We start from the raw sequence: 19325 nt of genomic DNA on the forward strand, positions 1-19325 counted from the left end.
GCTCACTTTCATTAATATGCATGGCGCACTGCCGCTTCCGTGCAGGACTAGATTAGTCCTGCACAGAAGACTAGTAAATCCGGGGGTGTGTAAATAAACAAATCACAGTATTCAAAATAGAAAAAGGCAATAAAGTAATACAACAAATAAAAAGCAAACTAACCTTTCCCTCACAGCAAATTGTAGCAGAGTCTGAGTGAGCCTTTCTAGTAAAGCTCTGAAATTTTTATTTTACCCCTTAAATAGAAGGTTTAGTTCCTAGCTCCACCCCCTCAGTTCACAGATGATTAACCTTAACTGACCTGTTCTATTGACATGTACTAATTTCTGCCTGACTCACAAGAGACAGTGCTGTGGTCTCTCTTCAAGTTTTAATATGCAGTTAAAAACAGAATACAAGTAAAACACATGGTAAATAAAACAAATCACAGTATTCAAAATAGAAAAAGGCAATAAAGTAATACAACAAATAAAAAGCAAACTAACATTTAACATTTCCCTCACAGCAATGTGTAGCAGAGTCTGGGTGAGCCTTTCTAGTAAAGCATTGTTACATTAATATTTTAATGGTGCAACTCTTGTAACTACGTTTTTGAGCACTTCAGTTTTTTTTTGTTTTTATTCTTGTTTGTAGTTCCAGTCACAGGTGCCTCAACAAGATATTGCAGCATTTCTAGCAATCTCTGTAATGCCATTGATAGTTGCAAAAGTGCTTTAATTTTTTGTGTCTGGCTTCACCCCCTAGACATTGAATGTGACCATGTACTTCTGTTTAATCCTTTTTCTTCACAGTTGTTGCTGTTTGTTTATTTTATTTTATTTTACATTTGTTTACTGGGATAGTCCGACTGGACACATGTCCATTTACAGTGGAGGCCCGGGGAGAAAAGCTCCACATTCAGTACAGAAAAACAAATAGTTGAACAATATGATAACAATATGATTATCTATACAGAAGGAAAAATTGACAACCATAAAAATAAAACTTTTGACAAAAAAAAAATCTGACACTAGATAAAAAGTACAACTTTCGATACAGAAATTGACACTAGATAAGCATTATAACTGACTATAGAGCAGAAAGAGACTACTTAGAAATTAATTAGTGTAAGTTTAGCATGAGCTAGTATGACTATTAAAAACTTGAGCAGAAAAATCAAATACCTGATACTGTAGAAAAATTACAGTAGGTATAATTGGATATGAAGCTATCTGGGGTGGTAGAAACAGTAAAGATTAGTTAGTGCATGGACATAGCCAGGAATTCATTGTGTAATTTGTGAGTTTTTGAACAGCATAATAGTGGAGGCAGAAGATAAAGCAGGGGGAAGGTTATTCCAGGATTTAGCTACATTATGGGATAGTAGCGCTTTACCTACAGTGTTGTTAGCCTTAGAGATGCAAAGGAATGATTTGTCAGTGGAGCGAAGGGGACAATTTGATTTGTAGGGCATGAGTAGGTGACAGTGCTGGGGTTCTATCGGGATGTCTCACAATATTGTAGGCAATAATTAGTTGATTTGATTGAGTAGTTGGGGAAATCCTAGCCATTGTAGTTCCATTAGAGCCTGACAGTGATGGGTTCTGAAGGTGCAGTTATTAGCGAACGTGGCAATTTTGTTGTAACATGTCACAAATCTAGCAAGGTCATGTTTTCTGATATAGGTAAGGATTGGTGCTGCATATATTAGAATGGACAATAGATGGGTTTGGGCTAGGTAGATTCTCGCTTGTTTAGATAGAAAGTTTTTGTGTCTGTATAGCGTTCCCTTTTTATGGACTTTTTTGATGGTTTGTGAGATGTGGACATCAAACTGTAGGTTTTTGTCAATTTCTACACCCAGGAGTTTGGTGTGATCAGAGGGGGTGATAGTACCATTTCTGGAAGTGATTGAGAAGGATAGAGAGGAAGGAATATATTTGTTAGGGGTGAAAAGAACCAATTTAGTCTTTTTGGGATTTAGGATAAGTTGGATCTGAGTAATCCAGCTTTCCACTAAGCTAAAGGAATCCTGAGTGAGTTGATGTAATGTGGTAAGTGAGGGTGCAGGTTTAGTTCAGTTTAGCTTGAAAGTATCTGTTCAGCAGCTTTATCAATCTCTTGCTGTCTGTTCTTTTATCTGACCTCACACTAGTATGATTTACAACAACTTTAAAAGTTTTAGTTCCATATGCAGTAACTGATGAAAAAACAAATGGAAGTCTAAAAAACTTGTACCTTCCTAACTGTGGAATAAAATCACACAATTTACAGCTCTCTTCAGCTTTGTCTGCTAGATACTCTTGTTTTTGTCAGTACTATAAAGAACATAGCATTTGGAACATAGCACTTTTTCAACTCTAAGCAGTGGGTAATACTCTTTCTAATCACTTTATTCATGTCTTGTTGATCAGTGCAAATGTGAGTTTGATCACCCTTCACAATATTAACCATTCTATTCTTTCCATACTCGTGGCTACAAGTGTTTTTTTTATGCATACTTCTCAACTGTCCAGATTTTCGCCTCATATTTTTGGTCTGTTCCTCATAAAATTTGTTGTTTTCTGGGAGGTCATTGAGAAGTCACTAAATAATGGCAGACATATGAGTTAATGATACCTATATTTTCTACTCATTTTTCCAAGATCTTTGTATGTTTTATACTGTTAATTTGTTTTACCCATCCATAGCTTCTGACAGTTCAGATAGCCCAGAATATTAGTAAAATTGGCTACAATTTGAAAAAAGGAGCTTGTATTTCTTATGATTTTTTTTTAAATTCAGAAGCACCCCTGGTGGCCAAGATATAACAATGTGCACATAGCCCCCTATATACTGCCATTTAACCTATACCTCTCAATTGTACAGATTTTCACAGAATGTCCAGATTTTTGCCTCATATTTTAGGTTCATTTCACATAAAATTGTGTTTTTTCTGGCAAATCATTGGTAAATCATTGAGGGTTGAAGTCAGAAAATAATGACAGACATTTGAGTTTCAGACTTCATACCCTTCAAAAAATTCATGCTGATAAAAAAATGTTCTATCAATTTTCTAAACTTGCAGTAACTTAAAAAGCTTTCCTATATTTTGGCTTTTGTCCCCTCCCCATTATAAATGGCTTTGTCCAGATTTCTTGCTCTAAGAACTTGTGAGGTATGTTCGAACCACAAGCTTTAAATGTATTTTCAGACAAAATATTATATTGTGCAACTCTATTCAGTTAAAATTCAACATTATGCTTAATTTTCAGTATTTCTTTCTATCAGTTTGACTTGTACTCCTGTGTCAGTGCTTCTGATGCATTTCAAGCTTCACCATTTAAACTGATGTTCTTCATATTGATAACATTCGCAGTTGTCCAAGCTACCTGCATAGGATTTAACAGGTGGACAGCTTCCAAAGCTTCATGGCACCTTCCAGACACTCAAACCGATAGCTCAAGCCAACCTGACTAAAAAGACATACTTGGGTGTCAAGCCTGTCCCTGAATACAGTGCTCCTTTCTGAGCTTCAGAGGATTGACAAGTCAGTGTGTGCTGTTCCACTGCTGACCAGATAAGTTCCCTTTGGGGAAAAAGTCTTCCACATATTATTTTTAATGTCTGAATTTACTTTCCTGTGTTGGGAAATACTTTTTAAGCTAGAAGTATGTGTTTTTCTTGACTGTCACACAATTTTTTGTATGGTCAAGCTGATATGTTTAAGTTTATTCAGACTAACTGTGGAAGTATGAAGAATGTTTTATTCTGCAGCTCCTTCCTGTGAGGAAAATCTGCTTTTTGTTGTTTAGTTTTTTTTTTTTTTTTTTTTTTTCAGATCACTGCGCACTGTTTAAAGTATGTTTATGACTTTGTAGATAACTACATCCAGAGCTGTTTCCACTGGTACTGTGTTGAGGAGGCTTGCCTTGCATTCTGAAAACACTCCAGAGGAGGTAAAAAAATGGGATTTGAAATTCACCTTAAGATAGAGATTCAGTTTTTGGTCCCTCTGCTGCAGAGGTTTTTAAAAGTGTGATTAGAGGGATAAACTGATACAGGGAATCTCTCAGATTTCTCAGCCCTCCTCCTTTACATTTTCCAAGAGTTTTTCTGCTCCCTTGTCCAGTTTTGGCAAGAAACAAAACAGTCTTGAAAATATGCTGGTAAGCAGACATTTAAAATTAGTGGCAGGAAGTTCCAAAAATAAAGCAGGAACCCCCTAACCAAAGGGCAGTTTGTTCCTCCTCCAACCCTGGCAGTCCCTTATCCCTTTCAGAAAGTCTGAATCTCCATTTCTCTCTCTATGGAAACAGATTGTTCCAGACAAATGGGTTCTGAGACTGATTCAGCAAGGGTACAGATGGCAGTGGGAAGAAATCCTTCCTTTCCAGGAAATTATTCCACTCCAACAGACCAAACTCCACTGTTCCCTCCAGTCCAACAGCACATGCTTTCTCAGGGGGTAATAGAAACAATTCTTCCTTCCCACGGTGTAAGAGGTTTTTTATTAAAGAATGTTTCTGGTGCCAAAGAAAGTAAAACGCTTGGAAACCAGTTCCAAAACTTTCTTTCTTAAAACAGTTCATGATAGTGCTTAATTCAAAATGCTTTCACTACACAATCTTTTATTTCTTCTTCTTCATTTGAGTTGTTTTGGTAGCTTTAGATTTAAAAGATGCTTATCGCATCTCTATCCATCCGGACTTCAGATGTTTTCTTAAGGTTTTATGTGTCTGGATCACATTGCCATTTTTCTGCCTTTCCCTTTATGTTATCCAGTCCTCCTGGAGTGTTCACAAAGTATCTGGCTCTAGTTGTATCTCATTGAAGGCTACAGGGTGTCCACATTTTTCCATATTTTGACCACTTCATTATCTCTGCAGAGTTTTTTTTCAAAGTGTCAGGAATCTGTCACTGGGTAAGAGATTTCCTATACTGGCTGGGATTCCAAGAAACATTCGGAAGTCTTTTTTGATTCCATCACAAAGAATTGTGCTCCTGGAATGTCTGCTGGATACCTGATTACAAAGAGCTTTTCTTCTACAGGGAAAAATAGATCTATACTTTGATCTATTCCAGCAGTTTTCCAGTCATACTTCAGTCACTGCGTGGGAATAACTCTGGATTCTTGGTCTCTTGGCATCTATGATTCTCTTGATACTTCTAGCAAAATTACAGATGAGAAAGATACAGTGGAATCTGAAGTCTCTCTCTGGTCCCAGCACCAATACCCATTATCTTTTCAGATTCCAGTTCTGGGATTTGTAAGAAGAGTTGAGACATCAGATATCCCTGAATCCTGGTCTCCCCTGGTTCCCTCCTTGCCCTCCTCCAAAGCAGTCACCCACCACAGATGCTTCAAACCTTTGCTTGTGGGGCAGTGTCAAGGGGATAAAAGTGCAGGGTATCAGGGACAGCAAAGACAGACGTACACAAAAATGTAAAATATGCTTGCCTTTATTGAAGCACTCGACACTCTATGAATCACGTTTGGTCCCCAGAACCACTTCAGGTTGTTACATACAATACCACAAGCTTTATATAAACAAGCAAGGGGGAACCAGGTCTTATCCCCTATGCAGACTAGTCATGTTAGCATGGGATATAGTTTTATAAGAAAATCTAGCCCTACAGGTTTCCAGCATACCATCAGAGCAAAACTCTTTAGCAGACAAGCTGAGCAGGACAAATGCAGACCCTCATGAATAGAAATCAGATCAGGGGGTCTTCCAAGATTTGATATATCAGTGGGGAGTTCCTCAAGTAGATCTTTTTTTGCTTCCTCACTGAACAATCAACTGGCAAAATTCTGCTTTAGGATGCCATGCAAGAAGGCCTGAAAGACAGATGTATTTTCTTTTCCTTCGACAGGAACATATCTGTGTGCTTTTCCGCTCTTTCTACTGATATCCAAGGTACTTCTGAGGATTCAGAATTCTCCAAGATCACTGTGGTGACTCCCTTCTGTCCCAGACAACAGTGGTTCTCCCTTCTTTTGAAATTGGACACTCAGACAATTACCACAAGCTTCCTCACAGACTGGATCTACTTACACAAGAACAGGGGTGTTTGACATATCCCAGCCCCAAAGAACTTCACTTGACTGCTTGGATGATAAGGTGTTAATACCTTTCAGACATCTGTTTACTGAGAATGTAATTACTAACGGAGGCAATAAAACCTGCTACTAGAAAGGCATATATTAGTAAATGGAAAAGACTTTCTTCTAGGTGCTAACAACATAACCAGCATCCAACCAGAGCTAGTGTTTCTCTGGTTTTGCAGTATTTGTGTGAGTTAGTTTCATATGGCCTATCTTACTCCTCTATCAAGGTTCCTTTGTTGTCCATGTCAGCATGTCTGCCCATGGATCCCCCTCTTTAAGGCATTTTGAGGTTAAAATGTTTTTGAAAAGGGTTTTGCATAAGAGACCACCAAGATAACCATGGCTCCTTCTTTGGATCTTAATTTTGTGCTACAGATGTTAACACTTGCTCCATTTCGACCATTTTATCTGGCTGATATGAGGTTCTTAGCATAGAAAACAGTTTTACTGATTGCTCTGACATCTGCAAGAAGGGTGTCTGAGTTGCAAGCTGTTATGGTGGGTCAGTCTTAGCTCACTTTCCACTGAGTTAGGGCTTTCTTGAGACCTAATCATTCTTTTATGCTTAAAGCAGTAGCTGAGTTTTAAGCCAAACTATCGATTTCCCTGTGTTTTTTTCAGAACCGCAAAATGAGAGAGAAAGTATACTTCATACCTTAGACAACTCAGATACTTTCTTGGCATAACAAAATCTTTCAGAACTTCTAATCAGTTGTTCATTTCTTATGAATATAAGAAGAGGGGGCAACCTTTGTTAAAGCAGACAGTTTTCAAATGGTTGTCTCAGGCTGTTACCTTTTGTTATTCCCACCAAAATAAAACTATTCCAGGCAGAATCAAGGCACATTCTGCCCGGGCTTTGGCTTCATCTGTGACTTTTTGGAAAGGTTTGGACTCTAGAAGTGTACTAGAAATAGCAACATGGTCCTCTGTACATACTTTTACAAAGCATTACAAGCAAGAGTCCTTCTCCAAGACTAGGTTTGACATTCCTAGGACCATTTTGCATTGGCTCATGGACCTTTCTCCTTCCAGCTTCCAGTTGTTCTATATGAAAAACATAGTACAGCTGTGTAAGTAAAATCACCGTAGCAGTAGATATTCGAATGATCACTGCTGCCGTAGCCACTCCCTCCCTCTGTCCCTCTTGTTTGTTGTTGTGGTTTTTATGCCAAGGTGTGGATATTTATTTTTTGTTGTTAACATGTCCTCTCAGGGCTCATTCTCCCTCTTTCATAGCATGATAACTCCGAATATCTTGGCACCCAAACCTGTCAGCTCAACTTGAGTTGACTAGTGGTTTGGACATGTATAAGGTTCCCTGAAGTTTTGAAAGCTGGCCGGCTGTTATATCCTATGCAGGATATTCAGGCACTCCTTCAGGCACTATCTCAGGGGGAGGCAGAGAGGGACTTGCAGTTTAACACTGACTGTTTTCAAAACTTGTTTTCATTCAGCATTTCCAAGTCAAACCTCACCCTTTCCAAGAAGGTGGTGTCTCCTTGCATTCTTAACTGAATTCCAGCAAACAGAGGGCCTGTCTCCTTTCAGGCAGGGTGTAATCTCTGGTGCAGTACTTCCAATAAATCATTCAAGTCAGAGGAATTCCTGACTGAAGTAAGATTTATGGCCTTCACAATACTAAGTGTTCATCTGTCCAGACTGCTTATGAGTAAACTCCAGTGGTACCTGAGAAGTACCTTAAGTCAGTATTCAAAGTCACTGGAGGAGGTGATCCTTGTGCTATTCTGCATCTCCAAAGAGTTACAATGGTAGTCCCAACAGTTCAAATTAAACAAAGGGGCACCCTTCAAACAATAACCCCACTATCTAACATGATAGATGCTTCAGATCTAGCTTAGAAGGCACACTTGAGAGACCTTTTACTTCACGGGTTTGAGATGCCAGTCAAAAGAAAACACACACAGTTAAAGATGGTGATGACACTGATAATAAGAATTCAGAGCCTTTAAGTCCATCTGGAAGCCTGGTTGTATGCAGATGTTGATAGGCAACACTACTGCAGTATGGTACATGAACAAACATTGTAGGACTCTGCGCAAGATAACCATGATTCCGTAGAAGATAGCTCTTCATTCACAGATGATGTTAAGGTTAGTCTATATCCTCATTTATTTGAACTGAGTGGCAAACTAGTTAAGTAGATCAGGTAAACAAAGTACATCTCCCAAGAAACAGCAAGCCGATAAACCAGCAGAATGGTAAAACAGCACAGACATTTTAATAATCCAATATTCCAGTGAAATCCACAAAAAGGCGTAAAAACAATTCCACTACTAAGCGCTTTCACCCGTTAAAACATTCAGGCATCTTCAGAGTTGTAAAAACTTTGACAAAAACCACTGTCTAAAGTAAATTAAAAAAATCCCGCACTGTAAACCAACAAATCACCAGAAAATATACCTTAACCAGGTAATATAATTTAAAGTGAAATCAACTCATGAAAATATATAATTATGCAAAAAAAAAAAAAAAAAAAAAAATATATATATATATATATATATATATATATATAAAATGTAAAAAATACAAATAAATAAACATCATCATTAAAAGACCTCCCCAAACAATACAAGATCTGTATTTTAAAATACTGGACAAAGAAATAAAATCATTAATACCAGGAGGTCTAGAAGCATCTAGTCTAAGTTGCCACAAAGTCTCTCGGACTTCCAACAAAATCTTGAAATTACCCCCTCTGTCATTGTCTGGTATCCTATCCACAATAAAAAAATAAAAACTTAGTAAAATTCACACACTTTAAACTATGCATATATAGAGCATTACTAGTCCTTTTATTTTTAATGTCTCTTAAATGCTTGAGAATTCTTAACCTAACTTTTCTAATAGTTTTACCAACATAAAATGTAGGGCAACTTAGACATGTAGTGATGTAAACAACTCTCCTGGTATTACAGTTACAATACCCTTGATAGTTTTATAAAAATTCTGAACTACCACATAAGGACCGTTATTAATGTACTTACATACACTACACGAACCACATTTATTCATATTAGAACTCCTATAGGCTCCACTATTTAAACTTTCCCTTTCCATCAGCTCCTTTAGATTCATCCCCCTACTGTATGTAAAAAGTGGCGAATTACCAATAACTTGCGTATTATCCTTATCCATAGTATAATGCCATGTTTCTCTTAAAATTGTAACTGCTCTGTCAGAGTACCCATTAAAGGGTAAAATCATGGCTCTTTTGAAGTTCTCAGAAACAGTGGAAGAATTACAGTAAACAGAGTCTTGGGTCTCTTTAAGTAACCAACCTAATAAAATGGGTCTAAAAACAGAATGTCTTTTACCATCAACCTCATTTCTAATATTAGTCAAAAAGTCTAAAGGGGTACCCTCTTTCTAAAAACATATCGACTAAACTACTAATCTCCAAGCCGTAGTGAACATCTTCACTAATTAACATGGAGAGTCTAACCATCTGACCCTTTACGACATTCTTTTTTTGGAAAAGAGGATGACAGCTCTGAAAATGCAAAAAGTTGTTCGAATAAGTTTCTTTCCGAAAAATGTTAGACTCTAATCTGGTTACCCCTTCAATTACCTTGGTATACAGCAAAATATCCAGATAATTACATCTAATGCCATGTACCTTGTAAGTAAACTTAAGAAAACTAGTACTGTTATTGAGATGTTCGACAAAAGTATGTATCATGTCGACTGGCCCCCTCCAAAAGATTAACAAATCGTCAAGGTACCAGAGGTAAAGTGACACATGCTGCATAAAAGGTGATGTAAACACTTTGTCTAATTCCCATTGTGCTAATACAAGGTAGCATAAATTGGCACACATTTTGCACCCATAGCAACACCTGTAACTTGTTTATACAATTCACCCTCAAATGATAGAAAATTGTTGGTTAAGATAAGCTCCATTATGTCAACAAGAAGTGACAGTTTAACAGTATGCATGTCACTAAATTTTTCAAGACAGGTCCGAAACATGTCTAACCCTTCCTCCTGAGGTATCAATGAAAAAAAGTTGATAACATCTATAGTAACCATAATAAAAGGCTCATCAAAATGTTTTTGTCTGATAACCTCTAGACAATGCCATGAATCACGCAAAATGTGTGCAAAATGGCTAACTATATTTGTACAGTAAAAATCCACAAAAGAAGCCATAGCTTCAGTTTTAGAGCCCCTAGCAGAAACAATGGGGCGAAAAGGTGGATCATATAAACTTTTGTGGATCTTGGGTATTCCAAAAATGGAGGGTGTCACAGGAGCATCTACTAATAAGTAGTGATATTCATTATTATCTATGACACCCTTCATAAGCCATTCATAAAGAGGCCAATCAATTTTAGAATAGGCCATGTTCAACTCATTTTGTGATACTCTAATATATGAGTTAGCGTCATTTAATAAACAAGACATTCTGTTGGAATAATCAGTGAACAACATAATGACAACCCCTCCGCCCTTGACAGGTTTCATAACCCTAAACTGGTTAGAGGATGTCAGTTCTCGTAAACAAAAACGTTCACCTGTAGTCAAGTTATCCGTTTGATAATCAGTCGATCTACTTAACCTTCTAATCTGTAATTCACACATAGACTCGAAAATGTATATACTAGGGTGGGATGGGGGGATGAAAGTACTTTTCCTTTTAGGCCCCAATACTAGCTCTTTCAACAAATTAGAATTCTTAAAAAAATACATCTGCAAATTCAGTTGTCTAGTATACAACCTAAGATTTACTAAAAGTTTAGCCACCTCGTTTATAAAATTAGGCACGAAAGTAAAACCTTTCTCAAATAAAGACAAATAGTCATCAGTCAACTCCAAGTTAGTAAAGTTGTAAAGACATACATTGTTGACCTTAACAAGTTTGCACGACAATTCAGTTTCCAAATTAAAATTAAAATTCCCACATAAGTCATTGTCCAATAACAAACTCGGTATTGAATCCGAATTCAAAGTATAACTATCACCTAAGCCAGAAACAAAAGATTGTACCTGTAGTGATGGTGGCACAGAAAAATCAACCACCTCTTTTGAAGCCAAAATATTATGTGATGGTTCATGTAGTGTAGCAATATCATCATACAAAAAAATCTCAGACCTAGTGAAACTAATGTCCCATTGCGAGAGGAAGTCCATAAACTCCTCATCGGAACAGTTGTTATCAACAGAATCCAGTGGAGTACCTAGGGCCTCTATCTCCTGTTGTTGTGAGATCTCTCCAGTGTTCCTCTCCATGGTGATGGCCCCTGGAAACGTTGGTTGCACTCCCGGATACGTTCAGAGCACCTCAGAAGGGGGATCTAAAAAATCATCATTGCGTAAGAACAAGTCAATTTCAGTCTCAAAGTCATTGCTGCCATCTCCACCATGTGGCAATTCTTGAACAGAATAATTGTCACCTTGAGAAGGTGCACGCAGAAAACCATCCCTGCTCGAGCCTTTGTAGTTGTTGGCTCTTTGAAATTCTCTAAAATGGGAATACGCCTTTCGGTTAGCATAATCATAAGTATCTCTTTTAAGTTTCTGAGTCTTCAGATCTAACCCCTTGCTTACAAAATTGTCAATTTTGTGCAAAATGTTGTCATATTGTTGCTTGTTAAATTCAAAAAGCAGGTCTTTAGTAATATTGTCATTGATCTGCCCCAATTCAGATTTTAAAAAATCTAACCCTTGGTTGTTGTTGCAAATAATAATACCCATAAGCTCCAAGCCTGTAAGGTCAAAAAAATCAAGTTCTTTAAATCCGTCGGACCCAACAACAAAGCCCGCTGGAAGCTTAAACATTCTTAAGCCCTTCGGCACTTGTTTGAGCATAATCGATTTTTCCAAAAAGGCGTTATCCATTTGTAATGATTTGAACTTTTTAAGTTTAAGTTCAAAATTGGCCAGCTGGGTTTTAATAGTACCTGGTCCTGTAGCACGCCTGACGTCAAAGTTCCAATCAGTTAATATAGGATTTAAAAAAGCATCAAATCTGTTAGTACAAGAGTTAGGATTACTAACAGATGAATTAGATAAATTGGAGGTTCTATTATTATCAATTCTGTTGTTATTATCCACATTAGTGGGACTCGAATTCACAGCATTGCTGAAGTCACGTAGTTCAGTAGTTGTAGGCGGGGTATGTAGTGTATAGAGTTCAGCTTGCGACTCAGTTAACACAGGATCTTGTGTTCTAAAATCAGGCACAGGAACATTAACAGTCATACCCTTTTCTCTGAATAAATTGATAAGTTGTGTCGTTATGTGGAAATACTGTGACATTAGCTGTTCCATAGAGCCGGTTGAACGCCAAACATGAAACTCAGGAACTGTCGGCAATGAAACACAACAAACCACTCAAAAAGGAAAACTAGTAAGGTAAACCAAGTACAGCTCCCAAGAAAACAATTCCACTACTAAGCATGGATGTTTTAACGGGTGTAAGCGCTTAGTAGTGGAATTGTTTTTACACCTTTTCTGTGGATTTCACTGGAATATTGGATTATTAAAACGTCTGTGCTGTTTTACCATTCTGTTGGTTTATCGGCTTGCTGTTTCTTGGGAGCTGTACTTGGTTTACCTTACTAGTTTTCCTTTTTGACTGGTTAGTTAAGTAGATCACCATGGATGGATGTTATAAAGGGAAGTCTTTCTATGGTTTGTTCACAACTGGTGCATCCAAGAATTAGACCCCTTTGCCACTCTGAGCAACAAACAGCTCAGGACGTTGTGCTCCACAGAACCTCACAAACAAGCTTGAGCAGTGGATGCCTTTTTCTTCAAAAGACTGGTCTTTTTCTGAATACATTCCACCTGATCCCACTTCTCACCATGGATTATCTGGAAAGCAAAGAGATAGACCCAGTGATGCCTCTAATAATATCCTTTTGTCATGGATATTACTGGTTCTCCTTCCTCATTCAGATGCCCAAGAGAAATCTTACGGTGTTGCCCATGCAAATGGACTTCACTGCTCAGAATAAAGGGCCTTCATGTATCTCATCCTAAAGATGCTTCAGTTGTCTGCCATGGTGATTTAACTCTACTGTCCTTCAAGCACCAGTTTGTTATAAACATGCTGAACATACGTAAGATGTATAGGAAACTTACCACAAGGAAATGCTACTTAGCCAGTTGGAAAACGTTTTTCTTGTGCTGCCTCAAGAGGTATCATTACTGTAACATTGCATTGCTGTCCATGATTCTCCAATATGTAGGACAGCTGTTCTATTTAGGCCTGATATATTGCTCAGTAAATGTATATCTCTCGTCCAGTTCAGCATCCATACCTGTAGAGTTTCCCAGTGTCATTCCAGACTAGAGTTTTAAATGTTCAGCAGGGGAACCTTTGAATGAGATCAAAAATTGTTACTGCTGCTCCAGAGAACTTGAACTGCCCTACCCGCTTTTGAACCTATTTCTTCAGCACCCTCAAGTATACAAAATGGAAAATTGATTTAACAGCCATAACCTCAGCTAAGAGGACATCAGAAGTATAGACACGTGTACATGCAGCTTTCATATGGTCTTCTAGAATGCTAATGGTTAAGGTGTTTGCCTTACAAACACAAGGTTCAGGGTTTGAGTCTCACAAGGGATAATTGGCTAGGCTTAAAATGGCTCACAAGGGCAGTTAGCATAGTACTAATTCATGAACCGCATGAACAGGGCTAATCTTGGAACCAACCCCACCTTTGTCAACAGTAGTAACTGAATTATTTCTCAACCAAACTGTCCAGCTCCACATTTATGCCAAAGTAGTGACTGATTTCTTCCAAAACAAAAATATCTAACTCCTTGTGTTCTGATTTAATCCCCAAAACAAGAGAAAAAACTTATGCATTCTTTTTTGTGCTTGCACAACTGAAATACTACCTAAATAAAACTATTGACATCACACCTTCAGATACATTTTGTCATTTTTACATAGAAGGAAATTCAAGGAAAACTAGTTTCTAAGCCGCCAGTGTATACAGCGGACTTAAACACTGCATCTTTTTCTGTTCTCATCAATACAAGAAACTGAAATGACTCTGAGATGATTACACTGGGGCTGCTGCAGCCGTGGTGGCCTTCCTGAGGTATGAGTACACAGGCTACACTAATGCTAATTTCCATGAATGTGTACGTAATGTTCTACTGAAGTAGTGCATAATTCTTTCCTACAGTCTGTAGATAGAATTAGAATTAGAAGCAATTGCTTGCCTTTGAACATTTCTTAAAGTAATTAAACCACATTTCTTTGCTAACTTAATTGTAATCAAGTTGCTTCCATGAGGTTATGTTTTACTGAAACAGCTAAAATAGACCCCCAGTTTTCGTTTCTGAACTTTGTACAATTTTACTGTTATACTTGTGTACCTTTTGTGAGAAAATGATCATGAAAATACTCCGCTGAAAGTAAGATTGGGTTAAAATACAGAAATTATGTTTGTCAGAAATTTTATGCTCGTATATTAATTTGTCTGACCAATGTATGCCCTACAGGTGTTTGATCCTTTAAGATTTTCACCAGAGAGGTCTGCCAACAGGCATTCTTATGCGTTTGTACCATTTGCTGCAGGAGGAAGGTAAGCTCCCTTAATTTCTAAATTATGTTGTGTGCCATTTTTCAATGAATGTATGTACAAGAAACAGTTTGTTGAGGGACTACATAGAATATTAAATTGCACTATTAATATATAAATGATAATATTTATTCAAATTTTTACCCATAGAGTTTTGAAATGTATGCAGGCAGCTGCAATAGGAACAGATTAAAAACAATTAAATGTTAGCCATATTTTAAAAGGTGTTTCAACTTGCTTCTAACATAAGATACTGTACAGTTATGACTTATAAATGTACATGATTCTAGTTTAAACAGTCACTTAAGTCAGTTAAGTGTGTGTGTGTGTGTGTGTGTGTGTGTGTGTGTGTGTGTGTGTGTGTGTGTGTGTGTGTGTGTGTGTCATATGTGACCAAACAGAAAATATGCAGAGGTGGGTACAGTAGCTTCTACAAGGCAGATGGATAAAATTCTTTTGCAGGCAGGCATTGTATGAAAGTACACCCATTCTGCACAAAGATGAGTGGTGTATGTTTCATGCATATGTACACATATTTTAGGCACAGTCAATAATGCCCTTCTTGCCTGCCAATATATCAAATCAGTTATGCCCATAGTAAGTATCCATGTTACTCAAATATTTAAATTACTGCTTGTTCTATTGTAATTTTGTAGTCTATTCCATGCATCACCTAATTCTCTCAAACAATGAATTAGTACATCTCTTTCCTATATAATCTTCTACATAGGTTGTTTGATTCTCTGTTATTTTATTTATTTTATTTGGCATATGTTTTACCGGAAAGTCCGACTGGACATGAATCCCTTTTACAGTGGAGGCCCTGGGAGAAAAGCTCCAACATACATAGTTCAGTTAATAAACTACCTAATGAACTACATAGTATTATTGCAGTAACAAAATCGACATGCAGGATAGATAGTCCGATCAGAAAATCATACAGTAAATATTGAACAACAATCATGGGATATTGATCACCTAGTAAAGTACATTCAGTAGTGATCACCAATGGTAAAGATGTTAAGCATTTTAAATATGGGCAATGACTAAGAGAAAGGAAAGAGATTTTGCAGCTGGGGGAGATTAGGAAATGGAGTTAAAGTAGAGAGCTATCAGAGAAGTAACTGGTGCTTTAGCTAATAAGGGAAGGGACGAAAGGAAAGGGGAAAAAGAAGACCTAACCTGGCCTAGGAACAGACCCGGGGAATTACAGATCCATAAGCCTGACCAGCCTCATCTGTAAATCGATGGAACATATCATTGTGGACCTCATAAATAAAGACATAGGTGACCTCCGAACCCTGGATCCTACCCAATTCGGTTTCGTTAAGGGGACAGCCTGTCTGTTAAATCTGGTAGATTTCTTTGAAAATGCAACCAAGGCAATTGATGAGGGCAAATCTGTGCACACAGCATACCTCGACCTAGAAAAGGCTTTTGAGACAGTCCCACATTCAGGCATTACCGATAAACTTGGCAAACTGAATGTAAACTCCTCTGTTGTAAGATGGATTGTCAACTGGCTCACAAACCGGACACACGCTATCAAAGTGGGTGGCTCCACATCAACCAGCAGACCTTTTACCAGTGGGGTGCCACAGGGGTCAGTGCTGGGCCCTCTACTGTTTGGTATATACTTCTGAGAAGTTCACATCAAAACTAAGGGGGTGTGGCTGACCAGTGTTACAGACAGCTGTAAACTAGGTGCAATCATTGAATCCACAAATGATGTTGGTATACTCCAGGAGGGTCCAATGCAGACTAACGACTGGTGTATTAGTCATGGTCTCAAACTGAATGCAAAGAAATGCATTGTCATTTCCTTTAGGACAAACAGTGTCCCCTCACATTGTCAAATCAACAGCAATACCTTAAGTACCCTTGAAGTAGTAAGGGACCTGGGATCATAAGTTGACTTAGACCTTAACTTTGTCCACCAAATGTGTACTGTAGTAGTGAAAGCTTTCTACTTAGCACACTTGATTAGTAAAGGCATTGCACTGAGAGCAAAAGAAGTTATAACCCCCCCCCCCCTATACGTGGCACTTATCTGGCCCATAATTGAGTATAATGTTCTGTTTGACATGTACCGTACCAAGCATCTACAGCAATTAGAGAGACCTCAGAGGTTTCTAACAAAGAAGATGAAAGGGCTGCAGCATGTACCTTATGCAGACTGACTATAGTCCCTGTCATTATACTCCGTAACGTATATACTTCTTAGGGAAGACTTCTGCCTGGCCTACAGAGCAGTCCAGGACCCAAACCTAATGAACTTGCTGCATATTCTTAAATCAAACAGGACTAGGGAAACCCATTCCAGGGACCTAAATATGGCCTGTGACTTAAATCAGACATGTTGGAGGGACAGATTTATCTCCCTGCGACTGCTGCGTCTTTGGAACAGGCTACCAATTCATGTGAAACAGAGCACCTCTATGACACTGTTCAAGAGGAATCTGGATGGGTTACTGTAAATTCTTACTGGGAATAGAGCCTACAACCCTCCTGGACATGGGCAGTCATCACAAAATGCAATCTTTGGTATTGACTAGAATTTCTGTGGTATTACATTGGGATGAAACAGCTAGGTTTAAAATGACCTCCACGTAGATAGCCTAGTAATCTCCTATGATCCTAAGAGCAAGGGAAATAGAAGGAAGAGAGGGGAGAGAAAGGAAGAGAAGGAAGGAGTAACGGGTAGTGTCAGCCTCGGGTAAGACATGTGCAGACCCAGGAGTTAAGGATAAACCTCTTTAAAGATTGTTTGAATATGTGACTACATGGCATTGCTCTAATATCTTTAGGAATACTGTTCCAGACCTTGACTACTGCGTAGGAATATAGGCAGTTTTGTTTTGTATGGATTTAGGAAAAGCTGATGGTCACTGAGCCGGTTTTCAGTAAAGTTGAAAACTTGCTGAGTGATAGTTTGTAACTGGAAAGGACTTTTAGTTGAACAAATGACAGTGAAGTCATCTGCATATTGTATAAGTGTAGCTTGTTTGGCAGATGTATGTAGATAATTTATAAATGTGTTAAAAAGTAGAGGGCCAAGTAGAGTCTTGTGGGATACCTGTATTAACTGGGAGAGAAGATGAGTAAGGAGAGAGCCAGTTAACTGATTTTAGGTGGTTAGATAGGTAGCTAGAGTAACCAAGTGACTGTTATAATGGAAAAGCCTAAACCAGACATTTTTGAGAATAGTTTGGTGTGTGAGACTGTATCAAAACTTTTAGAGATCTAAAAAGAGAGACAAAACTAAATTATCTCTGGATTTAATGACTCTGTCCAAAAAGGCAACAAAGTTGCTTTGCTATGATTTAGTTGAAAGCCATGTTGGGCAGAGGTTAATAGATTTTCTTGGAGTATGTGTTGTAAAAGTTGTTTATGAATACATTTTTCTAAGATCTTGGAAAGAGGGGACAAGATTGCAATTGGTCTGAAGTTTATTTCAATGGAGTTTCCCCCTTTATGAAGAGGAATGATACAATTTTTTTTCCAGAGAGATGGGACATATGACTCGCGAATGGATCGATTGATCAAGACAGAAATTGGGTAGGCAATAGAGGTGGCAGCAATCTTTAGATGTTCAGATGGGAGATTGTATACAGAGGGTGAGCAGAATTAGGTTTGTGTAGTAAATCTTTTTTATAGGAAGTAGAGACAGATTTTAAGTTGAAAATGGCATTATTAGAGCTTTGACATTTGTCAGAGTTGGCAGGATTCTGTAGGGAGTGGCTTTTGAGTCTGTAAAGTGGGAGTTTAGAAGCAGTTTATAAAGATGAGGTGTCTGGACAAGGGTTGGGGTACTTAGAAGTACTAGGAGCACTACCGGAAACATTCCCAGAGGTAGTTGTCTCTAAATGCCTCATACACCTGAATAAGGTCTCCTCTTAAATGTCTTTATGAGACAATGTGCAAGTTCAGATATTTTAGTCTATTTTAATAACTTAACTTTTCACATCCATGGATGTCCTTGGTGTATTTCCTCTGTACTCTTTCCAATTTATTCATGCTTGTTTTCTTGTAAAGTTTCCATATTGTTATCCCGTATTCAAGTGTATTTATTTATTTACATTTGTTTACCGGGGTAGTGCACTGATCAGTATTGACCAATTTCAGGCTCAGCTTGGGTAAAATACAAAACATTTCACGAACAAAAAATACAGAAATGTAAGCAATAGCAGAACAGTTCAGACTAATTACTTTAAAAAAACTGTATATATACATTCCAGTGAACGGGTCTATATTAGTTCATTGAAAGTTATTTTCAGCGAACACCCCTTTGTTGACACATATCCAGTGAAAATCATTTCCACGATTCACTGAATTTTTCAAGGGCGATGAAGTAGTTGAACAACTACACAACTTTGCCTTTTTCCCCACTGTAGTGTGATCTCGGAGTTGGTATATGTAATTAGGATGGATGTGGGGAGTGAGGCCCCCCACTTGGGTGGGTTTGATTTAGTTAGTTGTGGTTTCTGTTGTGCTGTGGGGCAGTTGTTTCATTGGCCTTGGAAAATTCACTGAATCGCAGAAGTGATATTTGCTGAATATGGGTCAATGAAGAGGTGTTTGCTGAAAATGACTTTCGGCAAACTAATATAGGCCCTCAGTGAACAAGCACTGTGCAATGTACAATCAAGCAGAGTGTAATGTACAATATATGTGTTAGTTTCTAAAG

The 19325-nt window shown here is 38.0% G+C and overlaps 1 protein-coding gene across 1 annotated transcript in view; it reads left to right on the forward strand.

Annotated features, from left to right (window-relative positions):
- The window catches only part of LOC122814240 (cytochrome P450 4B1-like), a 535277-nt gene that overhangs the window by 498108 nt on the left and 17844 nt on the right, over positions 1-19325 (forward strand). The window contains exon 10 of the mRNA XM_044086838.1: positions 14559-14641. Coding sequence (XP_043942773.1) covers positions 14559-14641 — 83 coding nt within the window. The remainder of the gene's footprint in view (positions 1-14558; positions 14642-19325) is intronic.

The sequence above is a fragment of the Protopterus annectens genome, chromosome 10.part0 (genome assembly GCF_019279795.1).
Source record: "Protopterus annectens isolate FY-2018-M chromosome 10.part0, PAN1.0, whole genome shotgun sequence".
NCBI lineage: Eukaryota > Metazoa > Chordata > Ceratodontiformes > Protopteridae > Protopterus > Protopterus annectens.